At 35.6% G+C, this 20,579-nt stretch overlaps 1 protein-coding gene across 2 annotated transcripts in view; it reads left to right on the top strand.

Moving 5' to 3' along the window:
* Window positions 1-20,579, top strand: part of LOC114651109 (kelch-like protein 1) — a 435,523-nt gene that overhangs the window by 92,448 nt on the left and 322,496 nt on the right. For both annotated transcript variants that reach the window (XR_007934632.1, XM_028801068.2), the window contains exons 2-3: window positions 5,928-6,110; window positions 16,271-16,407. Coding sequence is in view for 1 of the 2 variants with exons in the window: in XM_028801068.2 (XP_028656901.1) it covers window positions 5,928-6,110; window positions 16,271-16,407 (320 nt within the window). In the remaining variant the exon portion in view is untranslated. The remainder of the gene's footprint in view (window positions 1-5,927; window positions 6,111-16,270; window positions 16,408-20,579) is intronic.

The raw sequence follows: 20,579 nt of genomic DNA on the forward strand, positions 1-20,579 counted from the left end.
CGTGGGTGATTATAGTGAACCTGTCTGGAAAAATGTGCAAGGCCAATTTTTAACCTCTAATCAATGTTTAGAAATTTAGAAACATTTTATCAGTACTGCCCTCTGAAGCACCAGATTCAAGTACAGAGATACTATCTACTATCAGCTGGCAGTATGAAACATCTAAGGGGAATGCTCAAAAACACTGATCCTTACTCTGAAACATACCACCTTTCAAATGATATCTAGTATATAGAGCTTCTTAGTTCCTAATCCCCTCAAACTACACATTTTAAAATATGTTGTTTGAGAACATACTATGCATGTTATATTCGTAATAAGTGAGGTACAACTTGGTAATAGATGCAAAGGCCTTTGTAACACACAGACCTTACTTTCCTTACAGACCTGAAGGGCAATGTCCTGCATAATTAAGAAATAAACGGTTTGTCAATAGTTAAGATGGATGTTGCTGCAATTTTAAGTTAGAAACACTCAGAGAACTTAAAACAAGTGGAATGATTTGTAGGTTTTTTCCCAGACAATTTATTTAGATTTTAGTACAGTGATCTCCACAATTACATCCTTTGACCAAACAGGCACATAAGAGGTTTTGCTGTACAGCAGAGATATAAGAAGCAATTGATTAATTAAAACACTGTTCATCTTAGCACCTGTTAAGACATCAGGATACATCGGATACATCCAGAGTTAACATTGGTGCTGTCCTTTCACAAAAATATCTCTTCAATGACAAAATCTATCTGGGGCTTATTTCTCCAGAAAATGAACATCTACAGAGCTGAATCAATATGTAGAGAATAGATTATTACTGGATTACTAAATTAGTTCCAGAAAAGGGGCAACATTGGTTGGAGAGGGATACATTTCCATGTATGTTTTTCAACAACCACAATAACATAATGTGTCTCAAAAATGTCTAAACACAAGACAAGCCAGGTGGTCTTTCTCCTTTTGTCGATTTGATTTTCAAAGCAGATGTTCTTACCAGATTATACTGTACAATCTCAACAAAGCAGCTGTTGAACCCAAGAGTATTTTACTTCCTCAGAAATTATTGGCTGTTGCTATAGTAGACTATTCAAACCCATTAGTGGAGAGGGTTTTGGTTGCTCAAGTACAGCTCTCCATACCAAACAAAGTCCGTGCTGTTAATCTTTTATGTTGAAAGTCTTAGACTTGGATTATTCTTCTGGTATTTTCAGGCATCTCAGGTTTACTGAAACACCAGAATATTTGAAACAATATTTTTGGTGGTAAAATTAAGGGTGGATATAAATGATTATATGTTCAAGTATGTGAAATTTGATGTCACCTCAAGGACTTCTCCAGGACATCCAACAGATATAATTTATGAAAGACATAAATGATCTGTCCTCTTCCTAGAGTTGCAACTCTATTTTGGTGGTAGTTGACCACTTTCATAGTCGTCTGTATTTCATCTCACCATCTATCAGGATGGAATCTTGGAGGATATCTTCATTACAAACGCTGTTTGATTGCAAGGGCTTCCCTTTCTCTGTGATTTCTGGCCTTGTTCCCCAACACACATATAGTATTCAGATTTTGACCATTATTTTGTTCTAAGATGGACTGTAAGATAACTTGCCATCTGACTGTTTGAACCTGGAAAAGTTTCTATGCTGCACTGTTAATTCTTTACGATCAACATGGAAGTAGATTTTGCTCTTGGTAGAGTTTTCCAGCAATATGTTACATCATTCTTCCATTGAAATGTCCTGTTTTGAGTGCCTGCATGGGTTTAAACATCCTTTGCTTGATTTACTTTCTGTTTCTTCTTTGATCCCTAGCATGACTGAGTGCCTTGTTGACTTAAGCATGTATGGAAGATCGTTAAGGAAAACCAAAACATATCAGACACTTCTGAAATCATGATTGTAAATAAGCCCCAGAGTTCAGGGTTCAGGCAGAAGTTTGGCTGAGTATATGAAACACCTAAGGGCTCCATCCTGTAAACTTGCTCAATGTTATATCTGATTTGGAAAAAAGTTGGTTGGTTCAGTGTCTTACCAGATCTTTCATGTTTTATGTGTTAAACCTGTGCTTTTCAACCCTTATCATAGGTGGGTATTCCTGTCGGCGGCGGCACGGTGGTGTAGTGGTAGTGCTGCTGCCTCGCAGTTAGGAGACCCGAGTTTGCATGTTCTCCCCGTCTCTGCGTGGGTTTCCTCCGGGTACTCCGGTTTCCTCCCACAGCCCAAAGACATGCAGGTTAGGTGCATTGGCGATTCTAAATTGTCCCTAGTGTGTGCTTGGTGTGTGGGTGTGTGTGTGTGTGTGTGCGTGTGTGTGTGCGTGCGTGTGTGTGTGTGTGTGTGTGTGCGCCCTGCGGTGGGCTGGTGCGCTGCCCGGGTTTTGTTTCCTGCCTTACGCCTTGTGTTGGCTGGGATTGGCTGCAGCAAACCCCCATGACCCTGTAGTTAGGATATAGCGGGTTGGATAATGGATGGATGGTATTCCTGTCTCATCCTGTCCAAATTGATCAAAATAAGGAATTTGAAGTTGAGAGATGTTGGATTTTTGTCATTCTTAAGTTTATTATCTGATCCATTGATGAGGTTATAGACCACAGAATTGCACGTGGCTCTGTACTAATGATATTCATGCTCTTTGTTTGTTGATATCTTTTCATGCACCGTCATTCTTGAAAGCCTGATGGATAAGACTCAAGGCTACACAATAGGAAAAGGAAACATTAAGATCTAGTATTGCTTTATTTTTTTTTCTGGCTCATTTAATTTTTTTTTATTTGTTTTACTTCCTATTTGAGGTTTCTCATGTTGCTAAATTAGATTTTGCCACATATTTTTACTTATATTTTTGTTTTGTGGGAGTTAAATAATTTCCTTTTATTACATTTTATTTTGAAGGAGTTAATTTATTTCCAAATCTCTTGATTGCCATGTGGAACAACCTGAAATGTGTGAAATGTAAATATACCATCACAGCAGTATAAATGTCAGTGCTCTGCAACATTCCCATGTGCTTTCATAATTAGCTTCTTGTTCTTGATTCTAGTTGGTCTTGATTATTGACAACAATTTAGCTTAATATTTTGGATTTATGACTTTATTTTATTGATCTCTTCATTTTGACTTTTGGGCCATTCCTTGCCAATAGCACATCTTCCTGTCCCCATTTCACTTGGTTACCATGTTTTCTACCTCACCTGTTAAATGCAGGCATTGGAATTGGGGTTCACTCCCGTTTTTGTGCCACTTTCTGCTTTTTGTTTTCCCTGGTCCCTAATTTTGTTTTGTGTTTATTGTTTTTCTTTAGTCAGTTACCCATAATTGTGTCTAAAGTCTTTTTGGAATCATTTTTGGTACTTGAATTCCTGTCATTTTGATTATATGTTTTGTGTTTTTGGACTACATTACAGTGTCAAGACATTCTACTGCCTCTCAACAAATTTCTAGCAACCCCTGCTCATACCCCCTTAGTCTTTTCAGGCACTACACTCCCTCAACCCAAACTTCAAGGCCAAAATCCACCGGACACTTGTATTAAACTGTACCAGTTCTCCAGAATCTGCAATCTGCTTAATTAATTATCTTGTAATAATGTTATTTACAGCCTTCTGTAAAATATATGGTCTAAATCTGTACAGAAAAATAGACAAAAATAATCCTTGTGAAGAGTAACATTTGGCATTTGTTATTCAATAATAAAATGCAGATTTTAGTTTCTGAAATATACAAACTATATTTTAAATAAAATGATTTTAAATATGATCATTTTCAATTAATGTCTGTGAGCACAGACATATAAAAAATAGGTAACTCTTTAGAATTAGGGCTTTATGGCCTACCTATAGTAAATCAGTTAACCACTTACTGCTATGCAGCACAATGCCTTTGTAGTGGTGAGTGACTAATAGATGCATTATACTGTATGTAGCCTCTAAGCTCCAAGGCATATTAACAACAAAGAAAGCTTTTATTTTTGGTGCTGTTATGTTGCAGTAAGTAACAAATAGATACATTATGAGTAGCTTTTATTTCGAAAATGTTAGCAAACGAGAATTATTACTTCAAATGTATAATCTTTCCAAATATAATAACCAAAATATAAGAAAGCAGTAGGAATTCACTAAATTATAAAATCAATAAATAAAAGAATTAATGATTAACAGTTTAACATTTGCCATTTAAAGGCACATGTTTAACCAGAAAGCATTGCTATATGTATGCAATTCCATTTTTTGCCTGGATAGGCTAAGCTTTTTGAATACATATTTAAAGAAAGAAACTGTAGGTGCAGTGCAAAGGTAAACAAGTAGATTTAATTTAGAATAAGTGAACTATGTTAAATATGCTGAGGTGTATTATTCAAACATATAACAAACAAGTGAAAAACATTTGGCTTCATGATGAAACAACTTCATTTTTGGATTGGCTATTCTTACGCCCTAATACACAAACAAAAAGGCACACACATAGACTCTATCCTTACAAGCACTGATTAAGAGTAATTCTTGCACAGCCTGTCACTGTTCGATTCCACACATTGGGACTCACTAGCTACAGCATGAACAACACACAGGTGTCCCAGGGTATATTCTATACCTAAGGCTACCTTAGCCCCAAGAACAACCTAGACAAATAACGGCTGATACCCCTTCACTATATCCCTGAATATAACATAGACCTAAGGCTGCCACATCTTGATTCCAAGAATAACCTAGACACAATTACTTAAAACCACTTACCAACAATTACTCTGAGGTTCACTCTTACTAAGTTCTGTGTGAAAGATAGCGGCCTACTCCTCACACTGGAAGCCCAGTATTTACTTTATTACTTAAATAACTCTAGATATAACAAGCAAAGCAAAAAAATGTAAAGCAAAGTAGTATTATAGTAGTAGAAGAAAACATAGACAAGTCTGGATATACTGTGTATACTCTGAAAAAGCTTACTGAAAAATTACCAGCAACGTCAAAAGAAAATGTTATCCTGGTCAGCTTTTAGATTCAACAATCAAATTGATACATGAATTACTTTCTCCAATATCCAAATGAATTGGTATCTCTTTGTCTGATGTATCTCTGTCTGATTTTGTCTCTTTTCTTTTCTTCCTATTTATCGATCAGCTCTTTTACTAACCTTATAAAGCCCTTTGCCATTATCCAAGGTTTGTAAAACTGAAATCATGTTTTCAAAATCAGGTGCCTTAGCTCGTACTCCTGACATCATAAATGGGAACCAAAAATGCAGAATGCTTGTACAGTATAACTTAGACACAGCTTATGAAACCATATAATACAGTTCAGCATTACAGATAGCAGTAAAAACATACATAGCCAAGCAGTACCTTAGATTTATAATACTGCAAAGCTTAAAACTTGAACTAACCAACCATTCAGGCAATTCTTAAGCAAATACAAAAGAATTAAATTTAATATTCTGTATCCAAGTAACATAACATTTATTTTAGCTTAACATTCTATTTCAGCACAAAAAAAGGAAAAAGGTATATTTGAAAAAGTCCAGTTTGTAAATAGTACAAGAAAAGTTCTTCTCCTTCCTCCAGTACTAGTTCCAAACAAAGACAGAAATTTATCTATTAATATTACTGTTGAATTATGGACAGTTTATATTTGTAGATTCAGATTTGCAAAGATATGTAAACAGAATAAAATATAGCTCAAAGCAGTCCATATGAGCAAAATTAAAAACTTATCATGGTGGCAGATTCAAGTGTCTTGTTATTTTTTTAATATACTGTAGTATCTGCTATTCTAAAATGACATTGTTATCCCCTGGGACCGATGCAAAACATGTTCTTTTGATTTTACTTTTTTTGGTTATTATTACTTTATTGGAAAAGCAGTTCATAGTCTGGTGCGCCAATTAAAATAAGTGACATTAAATTTAAAGCACTGCTGCTGTTTTGCCTTTCAGATTATCTGGGACCAGTCGTCCTCCAACACCCCAGAGTGATATGGATGCCAGCTGTACAGAAGAGTTTTATCAGGCAGCCCATCATGCAGAACAGACATTTCAAAAAATGGAGAATTACTTAAAGCAACAACAGCTTTGTGACGTATTACTTATTGCTGGGAATCGCAAAATACCAGCCCATAGGTAAAAACATGTTTTCTTGTTTTGTTTATCCATGTGATATATTCTTTTGAAAATGTGTTTAACTGAAATAATGGTGGATGAGTGAATGGGCGGCTCATTTAACAAATTTTGACACAGATAGGCTTGCAGCTTGTCATTTACAAATCTGTTGAGCTTATAGTTGCTCTGCAAAGGTAGCACTTTTCATATGATTATATTATTCTATCTGTAGATGTTGTTTACATCAAGATGGAGAGATTAAGTCATACACTGTGCTATTTCCTACTCACAAACACATAACTGGCTGTGAAAACTGACGTAGACAGGTCATAATCAACTTGAATTGGACCTTAAGTCTTTTTCAAACCACACCACTAACTAAAGTTTAATCAGTTTGTATTATTATACATTACCATTTATAAGCCCAGAGAGTGGTACATTACTATTTATAAACTTAGAGTGTTATACACTTTTACATATATAATGTGTAACCACAAGGGGGATCCACTGAGCCCCAAACCACAGACACAATAATGCCCAAGCACAATTCTGGCTCGAATGAAATGTTTTTATTCCCCTTCAACACCTTCTTTACAAGAACACCAGCCACAATACAGCAATACAAATTCTCCACTTCCTCTAGAGTGTTCCCTGCTGCCTCCCAACTCTGACTCAAATAAGTGATGCAGCAGACTTTCTTTCTGCTCCCAGTATGCCCATTTGCCCAGTCCATCTATTATGGCCTCCTGGCCGGGCAAGAATCCAATCCATTGGTCCTTCCTTCATGGCACCTAGAAATGCTTAGAAACAAAATGAAATATAACTTGATATAAAATACATAAAAATCCAGCAGTGTATACAGTTAAATATGGATAGATACATATATATCTGTAATAATTTTTAATTAGGCCTTCAAAACATTTCAACATTAGTAATATAGCCATATGGTAAGTAATGAATATATTAAATTAAGGGCAGCTGGCAAGGGAAAAGAATAAAAAATGAAATTCTATTCTGCAAAAGATTCCAGAGAAAATAAAACATCTTATTGATGGTGATTAGGAAAAGGCAGCTGGCAAGCCAAGACTGCCTTAGGCATTCTACAGCTTACAGGAATGAAGACCAATATCCAGTGCTTGGTCAATCATTTGTGATGAAACATTTATCTGAAGCTCCCTTTCCAAGGTCATGGAAGACAATTTCGTCAAAATGGTAGCAATGCAAGGACAATATTAATGGACTACTCGGCATCTATTAATAACACTAAATTATAATGTACCAGAAGTACTAGGGTGTTGTTTTGCTTGGCTTTTCTCTAATGTACCAGAACAAAGTTAAACAGTGTATCCAGGGTTGGGAGGTGAGTGAGGTGAATGACCATTGACAGTTGAGAAGAGAGGAGAGGTCTAAGTTTTTCGACAAAGAGAGAGTGAGAGAGAGAATGAAACAAGAAATATGAAGGGAAATGGGTGTGTGGCATAGGCTATTGGTAGCCCCAAATACAACTGCACAAAAGTACAAAACACTTAACTGTAAAGAAAAAATAGCATTTTTGTATGACTTTTACTCTTCTTGCTCATTGTCAGCTTATGTTCTGGCTGGTGTAAACATTCATCCCCTTAATGCCTTAGGTTTCTTTAAGCAAATATTAGCTGTATGTGGCAATGAAAACATTTCTTATTTTTTCATGACCTAACAGATGCTGTGATATAAAATGTTTTACTGAGTAAACCTAATGCAATATGGACTCAACTGTTAATTAAAAGGAAAAAAAATATATTATTTTTAAAAAACCAAGTCTTCCTTAATGATCTAAGCTTTATGATAAAAAGTTGAATTATTTGATTACACTCTACATATCCTATATCTAAATACATAATTATTTTCAAAATATGTGTTTAACTTATTAATAGGCCACACACCCATTGGTTGGTCTTTGATTGTTCTTTAACATTTTTTCAAATTTTTATTCTATTGTCTTTAATGTTAACTGTATCAAATACTTTTTACAGGTCCCCCTCAAAGGTTATAATATAATTACAGGCAATGGTAAGCTTTTAATATCTGTGAATGTAAAAGCAGGAAATGGGAAAGAAGGGCCTGGTGAGCTAACTAGAACCGTGTTTATTGAAGGACAATCAGTAGAAAATTTAGAAAATAATGAAAAAGTACATCATTTACAAGCATTCACTTATGTTCATCTGATATTTATCTTGGGCACTTTTCATTGTTTCTTCCCTCGCTCTCTCTGTCCTGTGTGGAACGGATTCACCAGCAGTCCAGGTAGTCAGTCCATCCACGGAAGAAAGGAAGGAATTTAAGGAAGACTGAGAAAAGGGACTAGTGTGGGTTTTAGTTTTTTAGTAGTTTAAAGACTTCATCATTACTAGGAAGATAACGGATGTGCATGTTAGATTATCCATGGCAAACAATGATATAATACTTTCCTGACTATTAAATTTAGTCCCTTTAACAGTGGTCCATTAGTAATTTGTAGAAAATCATAAAAATAGTGTTGCTCTCAACAGACACCATCATACCATATTTTAGTTTGTTTTTTAATATACAGTACACACTTTTACAAGTTATTGGTTTTGTGTTTAATTTCTATCTGGTAAAGTAAAATGATCACAAGAATGTTTGAAATTAGATATGTGCTCAGACACACACTCAGATTCAATCCCAGAATGCTGAATTCATGAAACAGCAGTGCCGCCCAGTATGTGTGCCATCATATACCGATTCCATATTCCTGAGTAAGTGATATTTGTTTATATAGAATGTATTTCTATTCAGAGGTCTTAGTAAATGTGATTACGTAATCACTTCTTCTTCGTCTTTTCCTACTTTTATGTGGGGTCGATTTGCTTGATCAGCATTCTCTATACAACTCAGTCCTGCACCTCCTCAGCAGTCAAGCCCTTCAGATTTTCTTTTACTACTATATATTCATTCACCTCTGCTTTAGCCTCCCTCACTTTCTCTTTCACTGCACTTCCACTCCCATCAATCTTTTGCCTTCATATTCATTGTCTCATATGTCTATACCACTTCAACCTACTTTCCTCTCCCACTTGTGTTGTACCTCTGATTGTTTCATTTCATATTAGGTCTTTTTTTGTAACTCTACACATCCATCTCAACATTCTCATTTCTGCCACGTCTAACTTCTCCTGGACTCCCTTTACTGCCCATGCCTCAGCTTCATACATCATTGGTGATCTTACCACTGTTTTAAAAACTTTACCTTTAAATTTCATCTGAATAGCTCAATCACATAATACTACAGATACTTTCTTCCATTGTTCCATCCATATTGCACTCTATAGGTTATCTCTGCATCTCATTTTCCATCTTGGGCTACCAATGATCCTAGATATTTAAATTTATAAACTCTTTTAAATGGTCTCCCTGCAAGCTAACTTCTGAATCCTGATCATCATTAAACCTCATATATTCTGTCTTCTTCCTATGTATGTTCAATCCTCTGTCTTCTAAAGCCCTTCTCCATTCTTGCAGCTTCCTCTTCACTTGCTCTTTTCTAGTGCTTACACAACACAGTGTCATCAGCAAAAAGCATGCACCATGGAGATTGGTCTTTTATCCCATGACTCAGCACATCTGTAACCATATCAAAGAGTTAAGGATATAAAAAGATCCATGATCCATGATCCAAACTTACTCTAAGCAGGATCTAGTCTGTTACCCCAACACTGATTTTAACCAGAATCCTTACTCCCTCATTCTGTACATACCCTGGACAATCCTCACATACTTCTGTGGTATCCCTTTCTTTCTCATGTACCTCCAGACCTCTTGACATGCTACTCTATCACAAGTCTCCTCCAAATCAATAAACATTGTATGAAAACCTTTCTGTTTGTTTTCAATGCTTTTCTACGAGCTCTCTTAATGCAAAGACTCACATACCTATGTAGAGCACCATCAACAAGCACCTTTTCTCCCTCTTGTACCACCCTGAGCTCTTTATCCATTTGTACCCGGGAAACGTCCTTCTCGTCTTCCTCACAGCCCACTTGTGGAGCAAATGCACATATGACATTAACTACTGCCCCACCAAGGCCCAGCTTGACACTCATCACCCTATTACTCCTCATATGCACACTGATAAGTCTATATTTTAGTTCTTTGGATACTCCTATATCTACACCATTTCTCCTTTGCTCATTTGCTCCACCATCGAACAGCTTAAAGCCTTCTCCCAATTCCGTTGCCTTATTCCAACTCGGTTCCAGCACACACAACAGTCCCACTTTCCACTTTTCCATCAAATATGCTCACTCTCTTCCTGTTCCAATCATTGTCCTAACATTCATTCCACATTCTCACCAATAACTTACCCTTTTCTTTCAATTCCCTGTGTTTTTCTTCGGCTTCTTCTGGACTAACTTCTTTAGCTAGGCCTGTCCTTGGCCCAGTATCCATTGCTCACTTCCCAAAGCAGTCAGGCGAGACCCCTGCAGTTCACCTACAGGGTACACCCCAGCATTTTCTGAAGCTGATTGGATTGATTCCATTATTAAGGTTGACCATTTTACAGCCAGATACCCATCCTGTCACTAACCCTCTCTATATATTTGGGCTGGTTTGCCTCCAACCTGGTTGCCAGATTGATTGTGTAGCCATGATTTTGTAAATTATTGGCAAAAGTCATTACACTGACATGAAATTATTGGAATTAATAAGTAAATATGATATGAATATTTGGATATTACTATTATTTTTATTCAGTAGCTGCAATGCTCAAGTGTTAGCAACTATGCCATGGTAATATAATGACAATAATAACTAAAATATAGGCAAACAATAGAAATGTACCAAGCCCAGGCATAAGCCTTACCAGTTAAATCAGCTCAAAATTAATGGCAAAGGCTTATAAAAATACTAAGTCTAAACATAGGAGCAATAAGTCTTATAACATTGAACCATGTCTCCTACTGTATAGCTGTGAGGCTGCAGCACTAATCATTATATAACCATATATCTACCGCTGTGTACTATAAATATGTTATCTCTACTCAAATGTATTATGAAACTTGCCATATTTGTGCATGTACAGTAATCTATTGTTCTTTTTGTTTTCCAGTTTTATTTTCCTTCTTTGTAAGTATTGCACTAAAAATATATAATTACCTAGCTAAAGCAATTTATTTTGAAAAGCATAATTCTTTACATAACAAATGTATTTTTTCCAACTGTTCTTGGCTTGTTTAATTAGTGTGCCTTATGCAACTTAAGTAGCCATCAAAATGGCACTCGAAGCAGACACTTGTGACCTCCAATTTAAACAAAGGTACATTTATTGCTTGCGATGACTCAGTATTTAAATAAAAAAAGTTTATTTTTAGACTTTACAGATGAACTTATTATTGATAAATGAATAAGTTGTAACTTTTTGCATTTATTAACTTATCAGCACTGTAAAGAGCCTGGCTTCGTCCTTTTGTTTGCATATACTGTAGGCGAATCAGAAAATGCTATTGACTCATACCTCTAGACATCTAGATCTACGGAAGTTGGACATTCTAAACTGTTTCCAAGGGTATTCTGTTTTTCTGCCAGATCCTAGAAATGTGCAAGATTATGGTATTTTCAAATGGTAATTGATAGATTGTGAATGAGTTTATGAGTGCCATGTGATGAGCTAATGATCCATACAGGATTAAATTGAGTCTTGTGTCTGATACCATTGGGAGAGTCTCTTGTTTAGAGCAGCCCTCATCAGGTAAAAGATGAAGGAATGGGCATTACAGTTGTTCACTTAATCTAAAAAATAGGAAGGCACACTTTCAGAATTTCAAAATAAATCATTTTAAGTTTGTGGAATAATAGTAACTAATTAAATTATTATTCTTTAAATTAACAAGTCAATCAACACATTTGTTTCCCTGTTTGTTTTTGCTTGTTTTTTTCTGTATATATCAGACAAATAAAAATTTCTACCTAAAGTTAAATGTAAACATGATTTAAATGATTTAAGAAGCACACTTGCCAAACATAAAAAAATGTCAACTTATAACTAACAACATTTTTAGGTAACATTGTTCTCAAAATATGCATTTTATGATATCCTCTTTATGTATAAACTTGTCAAGTACATTGTCTATTTGCCCAAAAAACACTAGTTTACCAGGTTTCCATTAGCAAATTGATTTTCATTTTTAACAGTAATTATGCAGTACTAGAGCTTACAGGTTTTTATGATAAACTCATTTAATGCATATATCAGACATACCTTTTGACTGACAACACCATTTTTTGACAAAAGACTTCTCTTACATAAGATAAGAATCATGCATTAAAATGTATTTTGATTGCTAAATTATCACTTTAAATTGATGATGTAGCAGTTTATCAGTTTGTCTCTCTTATCAGTGATTATAATTGCTTTATTTATTTGTTTGATTTTTTTGTTGACATAAAACATTTTAAACATTTTTAAAGTAATTAAAATAATCACTACACACAATAAAGTCATATAATTGTTTGCATATGTGAAATTCTAACAGGCTTAACTAAGGGTGAGGAGAAGAAAATATGAAAGTTGCATCAGCAGAAAAACTGAGAACTCTAACTAATACAACACATTAGAATAAATCATTCAAGTGCATTCTGGAACCTGATTGAATGATTCAAAAGAATGAGCAATTTGCATATTTAGTCACTTCATCAAACCTTTTTTTAATGATGACTCACAATTAAAAATAACAAAAAAAAAAGGCTTGTGGTAGTTCAGTAGCTTCCAACTCAAGTGACATCAGAATGGTACCCATTGGCGTCCTGTTGTTAGTTGTTGTGTGACTCATTGTAATTCTAATTTCTTAAACATAAAAAGTACCTGATTGAGAGTTAAAATTCCTGTTGAAGTCTCAAGGTAGAATTATTGGCTGCTTTGGCCCATGGCGAAATGCAGGTCTGGAGCTTTGTCAATAAAATAAAGCATTATAGGAATATTCAATGTGCAGATAGTGCAACAGTGATGTTGCATTAAGTGTAATATGAATGAGTATATATTTTAAAACTCTATACTTTAGAAAGTATTCAGACCATTTAACTGTTTTGCATTTTGCTGCGTTGCAGACTTATACTAAAATTGTTTAAATTTATTTTTTCCTTCATCAAACAACACTCAATACCCTAGGATGACAGAGCAAAAGCAAGATTTTTGAAATTTTGCAATCTATTAAAACAAAACAAAAACCTGAAATATCATATTGACTCAAGAATTCTGACCCTTTACTCAGTGTTTTGTTGAAGCTCCTTTGGCAGCAATTACAGCCTGGAAACTGCACACTACTGGATTTGGGGATTTAATTTTCTACAAGATCTGTTTCTTTTAAGCTCCATCAGTGTACAGCTATTTTCAGGTCTCCCCAGAGATGATTGATTGGGTTCAAATCTAGGATCTGCCTCAGCCACTCAAAAACATTCACAGAGCTGATCCTCATCCACTCCCATGCTGCCTTTGCTTTGTACTTAGGTTTATTATCCTGTTGGAAGATGAACATTCGGCATAGTTTGAGTTCCAGAATTTCTCTTGAAAAGTTTTTTTTTTTATTAAGGATATCTCTGTACTTTGCTCTGTTCAGCTTTCCCTCAATCCTGACTTCCAGTCCCTGCTGCTGAAAACAGTCCTACAGCATGATGCTTCCGCCACCGTGCTTCACGATTGGAGTAGTATTGTGCAAGTGATGAGTAGTGTCTGGTTTTTTCCAGACATTAAGCTTAGGATTCAGGCCATTCAGTTCAATCTTGGTTTCATCATACCAGAGAATCTTATTTTTCGTAGACTGAGAGCTCTTTAGGTGTCTTATTGCAAATTCTAAGGAGGTTTTCATGTATCATCTGGCCACTCCTCCATAAAGCCCAGATATTAGTGGAGTGCTGAAGTTGTGGTTGTTCTTCTGTGACTTTTACCCAGTTCCACACATGTTCTTTCAAGCTCAGGAAGGTAACTAAAGGGTTCTTGGTTGCCTCTCTTATCAAGGTCCTTCTCCCCTATACACCCAGTTTTTTTTAGGCAGCCAGCTCTAGGGAGAGCCGTGGTTGTTACATGACCACTGTGCCCTTGGGATCACTCAGTGATGTACACATTTTCTTGTAGCCTTCTGCAGATCGCAACACAATCCTTTCTTTATGCTCTGCAGGCAATTTCTTAAACCTTGGTTTTTGCTCTAGTACACATTGTCAGCTGTGGGACCTTTTGTAGATGGCATTTCCTTATCATACGCAATCAAATTAATTGATAACAAACTCTAAACAAGGTGTAGAAACATCTAAATGGTGATTGATAGAATAAGATGAACCTAAGCCAATTTCCAAGTGTCATAGCAAAGGACTGAATGCTTCTGTCAATGGGATATTTCAATTTTTTATTTTTAATAAATATGCAGAAATCCCCAAAATTCTCTGTTTGTTTTGTCATTCTGGGCTATTAAGTGTTTGAATCATTTTAGCATAAGGATGCAACAAAACAAAATGTAGCAAAAGTGATGGGATTTGAGTACCTTTTGAAGTAACAATCCCCAGACAACTGTATATCTCTTGGAGGGTCACCAGTGTTTGAAAGGGTCCATTTTCTGATTTCTTATTCTTGTGTTTCAAGGGTAAATGCAAGTGTTCTTTCAAGGCATGAACTATTCTTTTACATGCTAATTTGGATATTATACTTCTAATACATTATCCAGCATGACACACTACTGCCTGAGAGTAGATTAGATGGGGCAATTAAAAGGTTGCACTATTCTCCATCCTGCACCATCTCATACAGGAGTGCAGTCCCACTTGTAACTCCTGCTATTTACTAAGTTCCTAGTCTGACATCTCTTTTATTGTACATTTTTCTCCAAATATTTGACTTAATCCCTAGGGTGGGATATACACTTGTGTGATATCTAGACATTTTGTTATATGAGCCATTTTGTCTCTATAATGTATATGTAACAGATTCAAACCCTAATTCTGAAAACCCTAAATAGTCCTTTACATTTTCACATTTGTATTACATCTAGTTATATATATATATATATATATATATATACTTTACATCATATTTTACAAACCTAATTGTTTTCAGTCTCACTTGACTTGGGAAGCTCTGCTACTTATGGTTGTGAGAGGATCCTTTGGGACTAACTCTGATATAAGCCACTGTGCATTTAGTTTCTATGACTGCAGATCTGTTGCATCCTCAGAATTAGAAGAACCTGAATTTGTCAGTTTTATATGCTATAAAGAAACTTGCATTGGGATGCAAAAGTAAAATGATCTGGTTCTTACTGAACAAAAAGCAAAAAAAATCTTAGCATTGCTTCAGGGCATAACATGAGGATTGTAAATCTATAAATATTTCCCTGTATATGCTTACTTATCAGCATAAGGTACATATCATATGAGCCATGTTATTGATACCATAATAACAAGAAACCTGAAAGAAATATAAAGTAATTCAATGATTTTCAGTGCAATGTTTACAAATATGGTGACATCAGGGCAAACATGACTTCATTTAGCTGGATCATATTTCCATAGAGGTATACTAAAACTACTCCTGAAGTCTGGGTTCAATCCCCAGCCCAGTCTCTACTGGTGTGGAGTTTACATGTTCTCTATATACCCATCCAGATTTCCGTTGGAATTTCTAGTTTTCTTCCCATATTCCAAAGGCATGCATGTGTGGTAGATTAAATGGTGACTCTAAACTGACCAGGCATGGGTAATAAAATATTGTGATTCTGTACTAAAGAAGGTTCATTAATTGAATCAATGTATGGATGTATTGATGTTTGCTCTGCACAACAAAAAAGAAAAAGCAAGGAATTGTCTTAAGGTAAATTACTCTAATATTCTATACCTCCATAAGTAACATTCTCCAATGTTCAGAATGTCAGGGATTCTCATCTGCATAATATACGAAAGGTAAATAAAGTACATCTGCTTAAAAGACAGAATACAAGCTCTTTAAGAAAGAAAGAAATATCAATGGAATGAGTATCAGAGGATATGTTAGTTTTTATTATGTAAGAGATTGTAAATAATCAAGTAATGTGAGGGTGCTTCACCTCTAAGTGATATTTAAAGCAATCTGTGTTAGCCAACTAAGTACAGTGTGAAAACTCAAATTTAATTAGCTCCCTTGGGCATTTTTTTTTTCTTTACAGAATTGTACTAAGTGCTGTGTCAGACTACTTTGCTGCTATGTTCACAAGTGATGTTTGCGAAGCAAAGCAAGAAGAAATCAAAATGGAGGGTATTGACCCAAATGCTCTTTGGGATTTGGTGCAATTTGCATACACAGGTACAGTTTTCAACAACTGTTTATCAACCTTCTTTTATAAGAGCACAGTTTTAGAAAGTGGATTTACTTAATTATATTTCTTTGATCATTTGAAACATGCTAAATTTTTTAATCCCCATGGCAAGTGAAGGTAGCCTTACTTCTACTACATTGAGAATCTGTTATTTCCTTACAAATGTACAGTATATGGCTTGCACATGGTTCAGCACAGTGGCACAAGAGTACAGTTATCAATTAAAAAATGATTTCACACCAAAGTTCAATAGAGGTAAACAGCCCAGCAAGACAGAAACTTCAAAGGATGTCAATGTATGCCATTTGAAAGCTGGTGTGCTACCAGTTCTAAAGATCATAGAAAATGTACAGTATGCAGTGAATTTCCTGCCAAAAGTATAACTGTCAGATACATAAACTTACTATAGGAAAAATCCACTTGTTCAGGTAGTGATCTGAATGTAATAATCCCAAGGACTACAACTATGAGCCCTAGAACATAATGTGTGACACTTGTCATTGAAATACTAGGGGAAGCTAAAAAAAAGTTAAAAGTAGGCAATTTTCTTCAATTGTAATTTAAAAGACCTAACTCACTGACATTAATCGTGCATAATATCAACACAATAGGCAGACAATTATTAGACACATTCAGGCAAAAGAAGGCATAGAATTGCAAAGTAAAATGCATTAGGCATTACAAGGGTTTGAAAATGCGTACTAAAATCCCTTACAACGTAAACTCCCTCAAGAGAGAGCACTGAAGTTTAAAAGAGTTAAGACTGAGGATTCAAGTTTGTCCAAATATTAATACCAGTATGCTTTATGCCTTTGTGATACATTGAATGCCCGCAGCTGGCACACTCTCCTGAACCCGGGTTGTCAATAGTCATAAAACCGAGAAAGGAATGGTCAATGAGGACCCAAAACAGCAAGGCATGGTGCAAACACTGCACTGTGTATTTTATTTAAACAAAGTGTTCAAAAAACAAAGTGCTGTGCAGTCCTTTTGTGAATAAATAAATAAATACTCATTGATAAAAAAGTGTTTGTGGAGATTAGAAGCTAATAAATCAATAATCCAATTAATAAATAATCAAAATAGCTACAATCCACAAAGATGTGTGTCTTTAAAAACCTCACTTGAGCCTTGGTGCATCCAACTAAAATTGACATTTTCTCAGCTTATCCTTTTCAATCTCCTTAACAAGCAGAGATATCCATTGGCAAGCACACTCATTAAAACTAGATCATGTTCCCATTACCATCCCATGGCCTTTAGCAAGAAACCTTGCCAGTCCATTCTTTCACCTGTTCAGCCATCAACCTGCCTCTGTTTCATTTCATTTCATTTCTTTCCTTCCTTTTAACCTCCGGACTCTCGTTCTTTCTGTTCTTCTCTCTGGCTGTCTCCGCTGACTGTGCTGCTCAGGCTCTTGTTATGCTTCAGCAGGCGCAGGTATCTAATTACTCACCCCAGAGTGCTAATGAGGAAATTGGCTGGACTGCACACATATCCAAGTCAATGCGGGCTCTGCCAATTCCACCATCAACATCCCAGTACTGCTCATTCACGCTTCTGCAAGCACCTACACATGCTCCAAGCATGAACACACCGTTTTTATTCTAAAATCCCTAACACTGCCATGGAGCCCATCATGCATCATCAAAGCCTTATTATACATTTTTTTAAGATTGTTGAGCTTATATACCTTGTGCATAAAAAGAATGCAAAGTTAGTATCATACAATTAGACCCCTTCAATGTCTGCCCCGTTTATTGTATTGTAGATTTAATCTTAAATTGGTAAATGTGCCATCTGTGTCTATCAATCTATGCTCAATAACCCATTGTAATGTATTAAAATTAAAAACTGAAATCTCTCATTCATTAGTTTTCAACCCTTTAATTATTATTTTGTAGAAGCCTCTTTGTATCAGTTAAAACTTTGATTAAGTTGTACAAGCTTTGCAAGCTTTGAACACTTGGATTTGGGCAGTTTGTTCCATTCTTCCAGGCAGATCCTCTCAAACTCTGTTAGAGTAGATGGAAAGCAGTTGTAAACTGCCATCTTCAAGTCTATCCACATATGTTCTCTGAGGTCTAAGTCTGGGCTTTGGATGGGCCACTCAAGGACAGTCAGAGACTTGTCTCAAAGCCACTTCAGCATTCTCTTTGCTGTATGCACCTGGTCATAATCACGGTGAAAGATCTACTGTTGCCCCAGTCTGAGACTGCATGCACTCTGAAACAGATTTTCTTCAAGGACTTCTGTGTATTTGGCTGCATTTCCCCTTTCCTACTGCTGAGAATCACTCCCATAGCATAATGATGTCACCGCCATGCTTCACCATACAGATGGTATTAGGTGATGAGCTGAGTTTGGTCTTCCCCAGACAGTGATCAGATTTCTTGCCAAAGAGTTCAATCATGGTCCCATCAGACAAGAGAATCTTTTTCTTCATGCTTCCAGACTCTTGTAAATGTCTTGTACTCAAGATTGGCTTCCATCTAGCCACTTTACCATAAAACCTGATTGATGGAGTGCTACTGAAATGGTTGTCCTTTTGTCAGGCTCTCCCATCTCAGCAGTGGATTTCTGAAGTCGACCATTGGGTTCTTGGTCATCTTCCTGACCAAGGTCCTTTATCCCTAGTTACTCAGTTTGGCTGGATGGCCAATTCTAGGAAGAGCTGTGGTGGTTAAAAACATGACATTTCACAATTATTTTGGCCACTATGCTCATGGGAATACTCAAAGCTCAAAGCTTTAGAAATGGCTTTATACCTAATTAAGGCTATTGCCGAGCATTCTATGAATTTCATAGGTGGTGGTAGTGGTGGTGGTGGTGGTGGTGGTGGTGGTGGTTGTTGTTGTTGTTGTTGTTGTTGATGATGATGTTGATGTTGCTGTTATTGTTGTGTTTTTCTTTTTTTTGTCCTGAAATGCAGTGTGAATTGTGGGACTTTATATACACTTGTGGGTGCCTTTTTAAACTGTATCCAGTTAATTCAATTTACCACAGATAGAATCCAATCATGTTCTAGATACAAGGATAATTAAAGCAAATAGGATGCCCCTGACCAGAATTTAGAGCACCATAGCAAAGGATCAGAAAAAATTATTTTGATTTTTAATAAATTAGCTAACCTTTCTGAAAACATGTTTAGATTAATGGGCAAAAGTGAATAAAATTTATCTAATTAAAATTAAATCTACAATCCAATAAAGAGTGCAGGGGTGACTTCAACATGGCGAATACTTATGTGATCGATTATTTTGTGTTTTATGTTTGGAATTAATTTAGGGCACTTGGCAGAGAGCTCTTTTTACTTTGACACTAAAAAGATTTCTGTTGATCAATGTCAAAACAGCAAAATTAAATTCACTGTGATTCAATATTGTATAACAATAAAAAATATTTTTTATAGGCCCTTTATATTAATTATTGAAACTACTATATTTTACTCTGTCATTGTAGTCTGTTTATTTATGTAGTTATAGCAGTAGGAATTGTACTGTCATATGTACAGAGTACAGTAAACATCTTACTTGTATGGTCAAACAAGGTGTTGATAAAAGTTGTATGGTTTGTAATTTGCCATATTACTGTATATGCAGTTGTAAATGAATCTAAGCATTTTTAGCTTGTACTCAGTGAAGAGTGCTGCACAAAACAAGAAAAATAAAATTAAATTATTGAAATGTCTTTTTATATAATCCAACTCTTACTCCTGTGTTAACGAATTAAACTCTATATGCAGAAAAATTAAGAACTGTAAATTAAAAAAAAAATCAACTGAAATTTTATGCATATATGAAGACATTTTGTCACAAAACAATGCAGTAAATATTTTCTTTTCATTGGTTAGTACTACAAGTGAGTAATTCTCTAGTTATGTATAAAAGTATACTTTAGGTTTAAAAGTTACAAGTGAAAAATACAGAAGGGGGGAAATAATACCATTTACCGTTAGCATGGGACTTCTTATGCTGGGAAATAACACTGTAGACAGCTTCATAAAAAATGTGCTCAAGCTACAGTATAGGAATAGGTGGACATAGTTAAAAAACCAGAACAAAAAATCTATCTGTTGAGGAAATGAAAGAAAGATCAGTTATGGATCTGAGGTGTCAAAAATACTGCTTGAGGACTGAGAATCTTCTAGTGGAAAGTA

This window comes from Erpetoichthys calabaricus, chromosome 4 (genome assembly GCF_900747795.2).
Source record: "Erpetoichthys calabaricus chromosome 4, fErpCal1.3, whole genome shotgun sequence".
Lineage (NCBI taxonomy): Eukaryota > Metazoa > Chordata > Cladistia > Polypteriformes > Polypteridae > Erpetoichthys > Erpetoichthys calabaricus.